Genomic DNA, 13,246 nt, shown 5'->3' on the forward strand with positions numbered 1-13,246 from the left:
GAAGATGGATGGTAATAGTTTTTTTTGGCCAGCAGCAGCCACTGTAAGTAATGTAAAAAGACCTCAGTGTTGTGGAGGTGGAGGAAACACCAGTAATTTTGCTATTGAAAGTCCGACCTGCATCAGAGTTAGTATAACATCAAACTGTGTGAACTTGCTAACCTGCAAAACTACTGCGGTCAGGCCAACCTCCACAACGAACAAAGAAGTCAAGCTAGCCGTCCTTCGTTTGGATCATTGTTTGCGTTATGTGCATTACAGTATGGCAACGCAGTGGCTTCAAAGTGCCTTTATTTAAAAAAAAAAAAAAAAAAAAAAAACGGGGAGCTATCCACGAATGGCTCGACTTCAAGGGGACGCTGACAGAAACGTGAACAGACATGAAAAAAAAAATCTGCGAGTACTTTGGTTCGAGTCTTGGAGTAGTCTAGAATGCCTTTGAAAACAGAGGTCCCCAGCTAAAAAATGTTCATGCAGGTTACTCGTTATATCGTCCCTACCAATGTTGAGACCAAACCTACGCCCTTGGTTAGAATGGGTAAATAAATGGCCGAAAGCAATATATAATTTACTGATCATATCGATAAAAACAGATTAGGAAACTTCCCATTTTAATTTCATCAATTAAGATTTTTAAAAAATATATTATTACGGTACTCATTTTTCAATACAATTTTTAAATTGCATTAACATGCTTTTTCCATCTTATTTTTGGTGTGATTGAGGGTTCATTTTGGATTGGTCCCCAGCCAATCACAACCTATAGTTTTTTTGTTTTTTTTTTACCCCAAATGAACTGTATTTGGGAGCTGTTCATACAGTACACTGTCTGGACGGATGCACAGCAACACATGTTCACACTCAGTCTCCACCCCCAAAGTGCAGGTTATAAACACTGTTGCCAAACATAATCAAAGTGGTTTACTTTTGCTTACCTGGCTGAAAGCAACAAAATACATCGCTGAAAGTGGTTAGAAAGCTAGCCACACAACACCTTAAATAGGTTCTCATTATCATTAGTCCTTTCTACAACAACATTTGCAATTATCTTAATTGCAGGAAGACAGAGAAGCAAAAAATTTTTTGCTAACAATTTGCCTTTCTTTGCTGAGAGGGTATTTGCTGAAGGGAAGAAGTGAATGTCGGCCAGTTTGTTCCAGTAAACCAAGGCTAGATGATTTAATCAGATCATTAACTGACTTGGAAGGCGTGGAGCTGAAGGCAGTGTTTTTATTGATGTGGCAGGAAACAAGTGGGGGTGGTGAGGGGTTCACTGAATGTTCACAGCCAGTCCCGCTTTTAAAGGTGCACTCATGGCTCCACTGTCTCGATTAAGGCACATTTAATGTCGCAAACACCCTATTAATTGCCACATGGTAGAGAGGAAAATAGTTTGAAACCCGAAAGGTGTGTTAATGATGGCGCTAGTGTTGGCATCCTGTGGTGAGACACTGCTAGGCAATGTACTGGACTGTAAACCTGACAACTCTTGATAAGCTTGTGAGCAGTTATGAAAACTAAAATATTTCTGCTAAGGTTGAACTGTACACAAATGTAGAAAAAAATCATAACAAATACAAAATACAGGTGTGATATTCAGCAAACAGCATGACTGTTTGGAAGAGTTGACTATTGACCGTGCCATTTCAATTATGTGGTGGAGAACACTTTAAATGTGACTCGAACTTCAAAATGAGAAAACACATTCCTCTGTGGCTTTATAAAGGAATGAGGTTATTATTTTGTTTGTTTGTATGCGTCCTTTAGTTGCACACAGACCTGCCAAGATCGCATTGTTAACAAAAGTGGGGGGACAATTATAATAAAGGAGTGCTATTTTGTGCTTGTTTGTTTTAGTCTGTTTTTTAGCAGGTCACTTCCTAGTAAAGTGAGGATGTTATGAATGGACGTGACTGCCCGATTTTAGATTCTGAGACGACAGGAAGAGTTGCATCGTGACTCAAAATGAGAAAACAAAAATAAAAAGTTTCTGGTTAGTGACTTACTACTTGCATGTCCAAAAAGGTTTAAACATTAGATTTAAAGAGCATACGATATGAGAAAAAAAGTCTTAAATAGCATTATTATGTGAATTAGAATCATATTTTGAGACGATTCGACTATATACAACAATTTAGCAAAGTGCAGATGACGAGAAATTAGTCTTTTAATCTGCCGGTTAGCCACGCCTACCATTATAGGGCTCTAGCGTCCCCAACAGGTGGATGACGTCAGCGGGAGACTGGGCTCATCGGTTTTACTATTCAGCCCATTGAGAGGGAATTATTCAGAATGAGGAAGACGCGACGAAGAGAGCCGCAAAATGTCATTGTTTCAGTCTCTCTACTCCAATATTTTTACAGGATATTCTTTTTATCCAAGTATTTTTCCCCAATAGCTAAATAAATGGCTGGAGAAGGGCCAGTCAGCCCGTCGAGGGGGAACTATTCACAACGGGGAAAACGCGACGAAGAGAGCTGCAAAGTGTCATTGTTTCTGTCTCTTTACTTCAATATTTTTACAGAATATTCTTTTTTATCCAAGTATTTTCCCCAATTGCTAAATAAATGGCATGGTCATGACAAATCACAGTCTTGTGCTAAATGGAATATGAAATAATAAAAATGCGCTTATTCAGGATGACATGGCAAAATTACTCCATAACGGTCAAAACTGTCGACTTCACCTTTACTGTCGCACCTCCCGAACAATATTTTATGACACCTAAATCGGACATATGTCATTTCCCTTCCCCGGCTTCGGAGAATGTAAACAAACCAAGAGGCGTGACAGCTAGCCAACATGCTAACCCGAACCGAGTGATGTTTCAAAGTCTTCGAAGCAGAAAATCACACATAACTAGCCCGGATTATTTGACATGATGACTGGGTTATCGATTGTCTTCGTGGATCGGCAAACCGCCCGGCGGAGAACAATTTATAGTTCGTTCCCCGGAGGAGGGTGGCTGCAGTTGTTGTGCAGCTAACGTGCAGCTAATGTGCACGAGGAGAGCTTTTTACATGCCTATCAATGATCAAACGTAAGTAGTCCTTTCTTTAAAGAAAGTTTGTAGTGCTTACTTTGTAATCGCTGTATTAATATTTGACATAATACAAAACAAGATGTTTACTCACTTCCTCATAAGTCCAACGGTCCCACAGTAGTAGGGCTTGGCCAATATCCACGGCTAATGGGAACCTTTTGAAACTCCAAAAAGGCGCACACGCCTCTCCCTCATAAATCAAGATTTTTCTGCAGCCGTTTGGCTGGCGTGATGCGAAAAATAAACGTATTAATCTGCAAAATCAGCTGAATCCTCAGTCCTCATACACAACAGTACGGCTGTTTAGTGAAGAGGACGCCTTCACCCGTACACGTCACAGCGCCCTCTTTCTCAACTCGAGACTGTTGCCGGAAGTCGCTCATTTTCATGGTGCGGGATTCAAAAAACTAAATAAATATAGCGATCGCTTCCATACGCATCCAAGCGGTCCATATCATTCAGGAGCATAAAATACCGCGTGTATTATGAAATAAACATGCTTTTTCGTGTCACATGCACTTTAAAGGGAACCACGGATAGAAAGACATGTAGTTCTTAAAAAATAATAATAATACAAAAAAAAAAAAAAAACTTATGAGTTAAAATAATTTGATATCAAAATCCCTCTTGATATTTTCTTTATTATACAATTTGTAAAAATATTTTAACTAGTAGGTCGCCATTGTTGTCGATGTCACAAAGCGGTTACGCTGCCGGGCTTCCAGAGTATGACTAACGACATAATCGTGTCATCTGTGCAGCCCTTTCAATTTGAACCTGAGAGGAACATTAATCAGCATGACAGCACTGTCAATATTTCACAAAACGAGCAACAAAAGCAAAATGAACAGGCAAGACGGGATGAGACGAGAGTAGGACAAAACCGGTGTTCTGCCAAAATGTGCTACACCGGCGAAACGTTCTACAAGAGGTGAATTTGAGAACCAAATTACTACCGTGCGCTTTCAGCTTGTTTTATTTAAATGCATACAGGCAGAACATACAAAAGATGCCTTAAGAAAATACTTAAACGTAATAATATCAAATAATGGTGGTTTAAATATGCTACATGTCTAATGTGGTCAACAGATCAACAATCTGCTTTAATGCTACCACAAGAAAACACAATTCTTAAAAGTATGAGAGGGAAACACGTGCATAAAGTATTTTGAGGCAATGAAAAGGTAATAAAAACTCAATAAAAACAAAAATAGTGATTACTCGCCGCTTTTAACTGATGTGTGCATGTGTTGGAAGTCTCGCTACGTATGAAGGAATTGCAGAACACCGTTAGTGTTCGTCTAGTGACAGCGACATCTGCAGACTCTGCACTGTCACTAGATGCAGGAGAAAAAAAAAAGCTCTCAAGAGCAAACTGTTTGCAACATTAACTAACACCACAAGGACCATGTTATTTTTTTCTACATCGATAGTATGTGTATTGTTTATCGATCTATTAGCTGCAATCAGTAACTCGAATCCTTAGATGAAAACCAACAAATCTGTCACGGTTCGCGAATGCGGAAGCAAGGTAGGACCCCAAATAGCAGACAATACTAACAGTGGGATTGCGTACAAGGGTTCATTGAACACAAAAAAAAAACACGCAATGGTGGAAAGGGAATCAAAAAAGGGTAAAAAAAAAGATAAATAAATAAAAACGAGGGAAAACCACGAAAAAAAACCAAAGCAATGATGCAACCAGCGACATAGTGATATACAAACTGTCAAATGGCAGCAAGTCAATATCTCGGCAACCTGCCCAGGATCGGTTTAAAGACAGTGCTGATGAGCTGGAATTGGATGCAGGGACGACATTGGGAACTCATCACATAGCTCAGTGTTTTTCAACCTTTTCTGAGTCACGACACGTTTTTACATTGGAAAAAATCCCGCGGCACACCACAAACCAAAAATGTTCCAAAATTGCTTTTTGTACAGTATATTTAATTATAAAATAATGTCTCTATATTCATACTTACTCAGTGTGAAACTTGAGCCTGTTTAGATGAACACAAAGCCGATATCCTGGCAGGAATCTTTTTCAAAAGCTCTCAGTCTCTGTTTTTATTTTTTCTTTAATAGCAGTTAGGCTTGAAAAGCTCAGAATGATCATACAGGGGGACTTTAGCAATGTCTTTAACCGCATCAGGGTCGAGCATCTCGCTGACAATGGCTTTGCAGTCAGGTAGTATTAATTTCTCTGCCACAGTGTGCGGCTTTTTGTAATTAGCAACAAGTTCAGCAACAAGCTAACTGGCTTTGAGGGCATTCTCATTTACCTTTGTAGTTTTCCTCCAAAATGTTGCCTGTTTCTCTGTGTTTTCATGACGGCGAACAAAATAGTCCATAGTTTGAAGCGACAAATGTTTCGTTTGGAGATGACGTTTAAGCTTGCTTGGCACCACTATGGCGCTGTTGGATAGCGTTCAAGAGCTGTTCGAATTTCTAGCCATCAGCCATCATGCTGTCCTCAACAATGTGTTGGAATAAAACACGGGTGGAGGACTGATGGTCGTCACATATGGATAAAATGGAAAGGACACTTTCGTGTAGGCTATACCGACACTTGACGAGTCTATCAAATAATGTACAGTAGACGTGCTGGGGTCCACATTGTCGTGGACAGCAAGGTGCCTGATGGCTAGAAATCTGAGCAGTTCTTGAACATAACACGAGCAATACCTGACTTATCGGCATACGACTGAGAACTTTCTACTACTCCTTCCTTCCTACTCCAACTCCGCCCAACGACGTAAGAAAACAAAATGCAAGATTGGATAATTTCTCGCGGCACACCTGACAATCCCTCACGCTAGTGTGACGTGGCACACCGGTGTTTGGCCATTCCTTACTACGCGGCGAAACGTCCTACACAGTGCTAAGCGCTTGCACATGCATCTACACGCATGCGCACATCGGTTAGAAGCGGCGAGTACTCACTTTTTTTGTTTTTATTTAGTTATTTAGAACCTTTTCACTGCCTCAAAGATACTTTTTGCATGTATTACCCTTTCATACTTTTAACCATTGTGTTTTTTTGTGTTAGCTTTGAAGCAGTTGACCACATTAGTCACGTAGCGTATGTAAACCGTCCTTATTTGATATAAGTACATTTAAGTATTTTCTGCAGGCATTTTTTTAGTAGGCTACTCCTGTATGCATCTAAACAAAACAAGTTTAGAGCGCACGGTAGTACTTTGGGTGTCAAATTCGACTAAAGTAGGGCGTTTCGCCGATGTAGCAGATTTTGGCAGAACACCGGTTGAAAAAAACTGCCATAGCTCTGTAACAAAACAATCTGACCAGCAGCAGAATGTGACAAAATCATGCCAGTTGTCATACTGGCTTCGCTTGCTAGCTAGCATAACTATTCTCCCAGTCCAGCCCAACTACGGCATCACCTCGAGCGTCCATTGCGTGCATAAAACATGGCGTAGGTAAAAAAGTGTACAAAGTATTATAGAATTTTAAATCAATGGCAATATTTTATGTGTTTCTAATAACATATTTTAGTAAAAGAGAACAATTGTGGCTTATTAGAGCCTACAACTCTTTAAGTCCGAGGTTCCCTTCAAATGATAAATGTAATTCTGGAGAATGGCCAATTGAATCAGAAAGACAAAGAACAGTGATATTTGTAGCCAAACTAGTACCACTTCTTAACCTTCACCCTAAGTTATCGTAACTTGAACAAGGTGAGACAAAATATTTTCTATTTCATTAATTAAGTCTTATCTCCCTAAATCGAAGCAAAGCAAACATCCCGAACACTTCCTCTCTTCACCACTAAAAGAGCGCGACGTCACAGTTGATGCCACTTGTGCATCACTCTCACATTAGGACGAGCAAAGAGCCTTGTTGACTCCGAGTGTCCATTTCCCATGATCCCTTGTCACCTATCTCAGTCTCACTTCCAGTGTGTCTGTGCAGTGATAACACTACGGAATCCAGACGGAAAAGACCTAATGTGTAAAGCTTGTGTCTCCATTCGCTTCATGTGGAAAAACGTTCCTTTTGATGTACAAGCGCTTGCAAAATGATGATCAAGATTACCTTTACGCTTATAATCTTGATGTTTCCATTTTAAATTTATTTGGAACCATCTAGTCTGCTGTTCAGCATGGGGAGTTTCACATGTGATTGTAGCAACCAGTGCATCGTGTTCTTCCTTTTTCACTAAAACCAATGTCAGCAATATAAAAGGTATTTTTAATGTATTCTCCAGTGAATATTTATTACATTTTCTTTGTTTTTGCAGAATACTGAGCCACAACAAAATCCGAGTCCTGAACAATGGCTCCTTCTTCGGACTTAATGCCCTGGAGAAGCTGTGAGTAGCTCATCAATCTTTATCAATAATCAGCCTGGCATGTGTATTGCGTGTGTAGTTCACCATATGTGGGGGCTGCTTTTTCGCTTTGGGGCCTGTGGGGAGCAAATCAGACAGGATATGATGGGAACCGAGCAGCTCTCATGTGCGGGCTTGAGGCCAACAAGGAGGATGATCCTTTGCTCTTGCTAGTTCTACTGACAGTTACACCTTAGTCATTCTCACTCGGATAAATCCCTCGTCATGGGAGGCTGTCAGCTTCGCCTTCTTTCGCCATTGTTAGTTGTGTTATCTCTTTCACTGAGCTGTTAGATGGGTGACAGACAAGTGAAATAAACAGTATTAAGACTCTTATTAGCTTTTCCGATATATGAGTGGACTCACCTACTCATTTAAAGTCATTCAAGGTATCATATAATTGTGTAGTTCATCCATCTGTTTTCTTTAGGACATGGCCAAATTAGGTGCATGGATGGAATTGAATTTTCCAATAATATTTTTGGGGTGGTGGTACTACACTGGGTGAGGAGTAATTTAAGTAACAGAAAACAATTTGTGAAGTTGAGTAACTATTCATCATCATGCTTGGACATTGCTTGTGGCGTCCCCCAGGGTTCAGTATTAGGTCCAAAACTGTTTATCGTTTTTATAAATGACATATACAAAGTTTCAAGAATACTCAAATTAGTTTTATTTGCAAATGACTCTGGGGTGGATTTACATGAGCTCCTGGGGAGGGTTTCTGATGAAATTTGTAAACTAAAAACATGGTTTGACAGAAATAAGTTATCATTAAACTTAAAGTGTCTGTGACACGATAAAAAAAATCTTAAATAGCATTATTATGTCAATTAAAATGATATTTTGTATAATATATTGTATCACATAAGTATTTTCCCCAATTGCTAAATACATTCTGTGGTCATGACAAATAAGTATTGTGTTAAATGGCATATGAAATATTAAAAATGCATTAATTCAGTACGACAGGGCTAAATTATTGCATAATGGTCAAAACTGCCGACTTCTTGAACCTCCCGAACGGTATTTTATGCCACCGGAGTTAGTCCAGCTTTTGTCATTTCCCTGCCCTAGCGTCGGAGATGGAGGAAAGAGTGTAAACAAAACAAGAGGCGTGAGACCTAGTTGACATGCTAACCAGAACCGAACGGCTCTTCGAATCCCTTTCCTCGCCCTTCAAAAATAAAAAATCACACAAAACTACCTGCACTCATGTCACACACAGGGGCAGGGTTGATTGTCTTCACCGATCGACCAGCCCTTGGTGGCGAGCAAGTTTCGGCTTTTCCTTCTGCTGCGGCCCCGGCAGGCAGGCAGTGGTCGTCACCGGGAATGCAGAAGGGAATGAACACCAAAAATGGCGAATTTTTCGGTGGACAAACCGACTGACGTCGGAGTGCGTGGCTGCCCGAGCCCAAGCCGTGTATAGCGCTCTCTAGGTGGGCACGTGAAGAAGGCCGAGGGGGGTTGAAGTCTCGACACAATCGCAAACCGGAGTAAACCGGAGACGAGAGCGGGGGTCTCCCCGGGCCCAAGCCGAGGATAGCGCTTTATAGGCGGGCACACATTTATCGGCCGGCAACCATGGTGTGCGCCAGTCGCCGGCCGAGTGGCCTTCTCGGTGGACAGGGAGTATTGTTGCCCACAAAATGCAAGCCACCTCCTTATCAAAACGTTTGCCTTAATCCCAGTATATGACATAATATAAAACATGGAGCTTACTCACTTAGTCATCCGTTCAACGGTCTCTTGATTGTTGGACTTGTTTTGTCCATTCTTTGCAGTGAACAGGATTTTGGAAGTCCAAAAAGCTTCACACCACTCTCCCTGGTGTAGCAACAAAAGTCTGCAGCACATTGGCCCGGCGTGACGCAAAAAATAAACGAATTAATCCATATAATCATCTGAATCCGCAGTCCTTCTTATTTTTAATTTTGTTACTTTTTTAAATTTATGTTACTTATATCTTTATTATTAAAAAACACAACAAAAAGTAAATGTTTACATTAACTTCAATTTTGATATACATCTTATGTTCTTAAGTAGTTAAAATTTGGCATTTAGCATGTGAGGAAATGAGGGAAAATAAAAAAATTAGGAGATGGAGGTTGGGGTTATTGCCGTTTTTGTTAACTTTTGTTAACTAGTTTGTTAACTTTTATTTTACAAACCATTGAAAAAATACAATTTTGAATGAAAATCTGTTTTGTATGTGTAATAAATAACTGACCAAAACAGTTTTCTTTGCGTTTCAGTAGTTTTGCCCCCACCCCCTCAAAATAAAGAAAAAAAAAAAAGAAAATAAATAAATACAATTTCTGGCAAGAAATTCTAACCACTTTCACCCCTGACTATTTTTATAATGATACTGTACAGTAACCTATTAAATAACCACATTAAGCCAAACAAATACTAAAAATAAAATAAAATGTTATCTCAATATCTCAAGTATATCACTGGTTTTGTCTATTATTTTTTTTTTTTTTTTGTTATTGTTTTTCTATGTCCAAAATAAAGCATTCATTCATTCGTTCATTCATATATTCATAATACAAATTTGACAGTTTCATAATAACTGTCAAAATAAAACCCTTTGTCCTAATCCTAATATAGCATGACATGGGTGCAATGTTCTAGGATTTTCCTACTCGGCATATCTTCCATAAATGGTTGTATATTCTTCTTCTCTGCTTACTTTTGTCTTCTCTTAACACCCCTTGATGAGACCATTCCTTTTTGGGGAATAAAGCCAAACTCAAAAGAAAAAAAAAAACCCTAAACACAGTTATTCATTTGTGGCCCATCGGACTGAGGTTTCGTGAAGTACCCTGGTGTCTCTTGTTATTTGATAACTCAAGTTCAGAGCAACTGTGGTCAAACCTTGAATTGGTTATCTGTATTCTCGTCCTTGTCTGATTGATTTTCTCTTCTATGGAGTGAGACATTTTGTAATCATCACTTACTAAAATAACTGCTAAACTTATGACATTGGTGTCAGTCAGAAGCAAGTATTATTATCTTTGTGCAGGGATTGCATTGGTCAAGTGGGAAAAATGTTTACTAATAACACTGTAGCACGTCTGGTTTTCTGCAGTCCTCTGGCTCCTATAACTGAAGATGCCAGTAAATCTTAAATTTACAGCATTCTGGTAGCTGAAACATTCTCTCGGCCAGGATGCTGTAGTTTCAGAAATGCACAATAAAGGTGGATTAGTACCACATGTCAGTCAGATCTGCCACCCATGAAGATTTGCAAACATCTCACAATTGTTTAAAATAGACTTTAATTTGCTGCTATAATTATCTTATTTGTACCTACTTCTTTGAGCTCATGCCTGTTTGTGGAAGCTTCTGCTCTTGTCTGTGACTCATGTTGTCACCCAATTTTGCGCTAAATTAGAAAATATGCTGATGATAAATGGATGAGAATAAGGCCAATAAATATTTTGACTGTAAAGTGAGATGAAAGTGCTTGTTTTTTCACTTGTGGAGAAGGCTTCCCGTACAGCTGAAGTGTTGCTGGCTAGAGTAACTCTGGCTCAGCCACAAGTCGGTATGTGCAGCCATAGGCGGAGTTTGACTTTTGGGGCTGGGGGGGGGCACAACATGTTGATGACCCCGAAACGCAGTGTCAACAATAAAATTAACTTACAAGAATATTTATAATAATAAGTTGACAATGACCGTTTTTGGTTTCCCATCATCCATGAGGGGAATTCTAAATCAGGCTGCTTAGGCAATACTTTTCGCCAAAATCGTCATCCATTCAATATAGTACGCCCGCCGATGTCGTGCCAATGTAGTTACCCCAGTCAAAAATGGTATCCCCTGGGCGGAGCAATATGGAGGTAGATTTGTGTCTTTATTATTCAATCAAAAAAAATGTTGCTTCAAAAAAAAAAGAAAAGTTGCTTCAGTCAAAATATATATTTTCAACCCAAAAAAAGTCGCTTCAATAAAAAAAATGTGTTTGCAAAAATAAATTTGAAACTGAAAAAAAATGCACGTGAAAGCTAGTTTTCATTGACTGATTTTTTTTTTTAATTTTTTTTTGATCGGAGTCAAGTTTTTTTTTTTTTTTTTTTTTGATTGAAGCAACTTTTTTGATTAAAGTGAGGTTTATTTGTGTTTGAGCCACATTTTGGCTGGGACGTTTTTGTCTTTATTATTCAATCAAAAAATAAGTTGCTTAAAAAAATATCTATTTTCAAAACAAAAAATCACTTCAATCAAAAAATTAATTCAATCATGGAAAACATTTTTGAATGCGAAAAAATATTTGAGATTGAAAAATTTGCATTTGAACACTTAATTTTTCATTAAAAAAGTTTTCGTAGATTGAAGCAATCCTTCTTGTGTTTGGGCCATATTATGGGTAGGATATTTGTGTCTAAATCATTCAATCCCCAAAAAAAGTTGCTTCATCAAAAAAAAAAAAAAAAAAAAAAAAAAAAAAGTTCAATCTAAGAAAAAAAATCATTTGAAAAATAAAATTGCCTTCTCCTAAATTTTTAAAAAATTATATGCAAAGCAAATGACCATCCGAGGTGCTAGTCACACGATCACGAAAAATTTTGACCATTACAAAAATATATATATATATATATTTCCATTTCATTCATTTTTGTTGCAATTTTATTGCTTTACAACTTTTATGTATATAGGAAAGTCAATTTCATGCAATGACACTTTTCGGCCACCAGGGGGGGGCCTGGCCCCCCTTTAAAATCCGCTTATGTGTGCAGCAGAATTAAAACTAGTTGTAGGCAACCGGGTGTAGCTTTTCCCGACGACTGGAAGAGCCTGACAAAGTAAATCACACGGACCAGCGTTTTACATTGTGAGATGTGGGTGTCTGTTGTAAGGAAAACACATATAACATAAATCATACAGGCTTAATTTCACTACTCTACTGGCTCTCTGACACACAACAGTGGAGGTCCACTTATTCAGCCTTTAATTGAGCTGCGCTGCTCATCATTGCATTCCAGCGTATGGGAAAGTTGATGTCTGATGTAAAAAATGCCGCATTCAAATTGACTGTTGCAATGGCTTGTGGCGAAATGGAACCATCATACATTTTCCTCCCTGAAGCTTCCATTTCTATTTGGCCAAATGAACCTGCCATCGCTGTTTTGGTCATCTCATTGCTTCCAGTATGTCATTTCCATGTGCTTGTCATTTGGAGCAGTAGTAAACGGTTAGTCATATTATGTGGTCGGCGCTATAATCAAAGGGCAAGCCCACGAGGGTTGAATAAACATACAACAGGGAAAAACACAGCATCTCTTCGCCTACACGTAGTAGATAAACATTCACTGGCTGCACACACACTTAATTTAGTTTGAAAACATATTCACATTTATTTGACACATTATAATCCCTTAAATGGGAATTGAAATACAATCTGTTGTATATTTCTGCATTGCACACTAGGCAGACAACCAGATGATGAGCATCATAAAAAAAAATATATATATAAATAAATAAATAAAAAAGTTCAATTTATGTTAAAGTACCGGCAGCCGTTGTTACAGAATTTTACCTTGGAAATGGGAAAAACAACGTTACTACGATAAAATGAATTACATTTTAACTTGTTTTACAGAAAAAAAACCTAAAAAGAATCTGTGTCACAATCTTAACACCCTCCAACCAGGGTTTTAAACCCACAAAAATCATTGTAGCAGTTGAGCATGCTTACTGCTGAGCTAATAACCCAGTATAGCTTCATCAGCCAGCACGCTTTTAAATTCTCCGTAAGTAAGATTTTCCTAACCTTCTACATGTATAAACAGCACTTACACAAACCAGTCTTCAGTAGCTCAGCAAAAAGATGCTCAGCTGCT

At 38.7% G+C, this 13,246-nt stretch overlaps 1 protein-coding gene across 5 annotated transcripts in view; it reads left to right on the forward strand.

Annotated features, from left to right (window-relative positions):
- Positions 1 to 13,246, forward strand: part of adgra2 (adhesion G protein-coupled receptor A2) — a 118,920-nt gene that overhangs the window by 59,417 nt on the left and 46,257 nt on the right. For all 5 annotated transcript variants that reach the window (XM_057831181.1, XM_057831182.1, XM_057831184.1 and 2 more), the window contains one exon: positions 7,305 to 7,376. In XM_057831181.1, the coding sequence (XP_057687164.1) occupies positions 7,305 to 7,376 (72 nt within the window). The remainder of the gene's footprint in view (positions 1 to 7,304; positions 7,377 to 13,246) is intronic.

Source organism: Corythoichthys intestinalis, chromosome 3 (genome assembly GCF_030265065.1).
Source record: "Corythoichthys intestinalis isolate RoL2023-P3 chromosome 3, ASM3026506v1, whole genome shotgun sequence".
Classification (NCBI taxonomy): Eukaryota; Metazoa; Chordata; class Actinopteri; order Syngnathiformes; family Syngnathidae; genus Corythoichthys; species Corythoichthys intestinalis.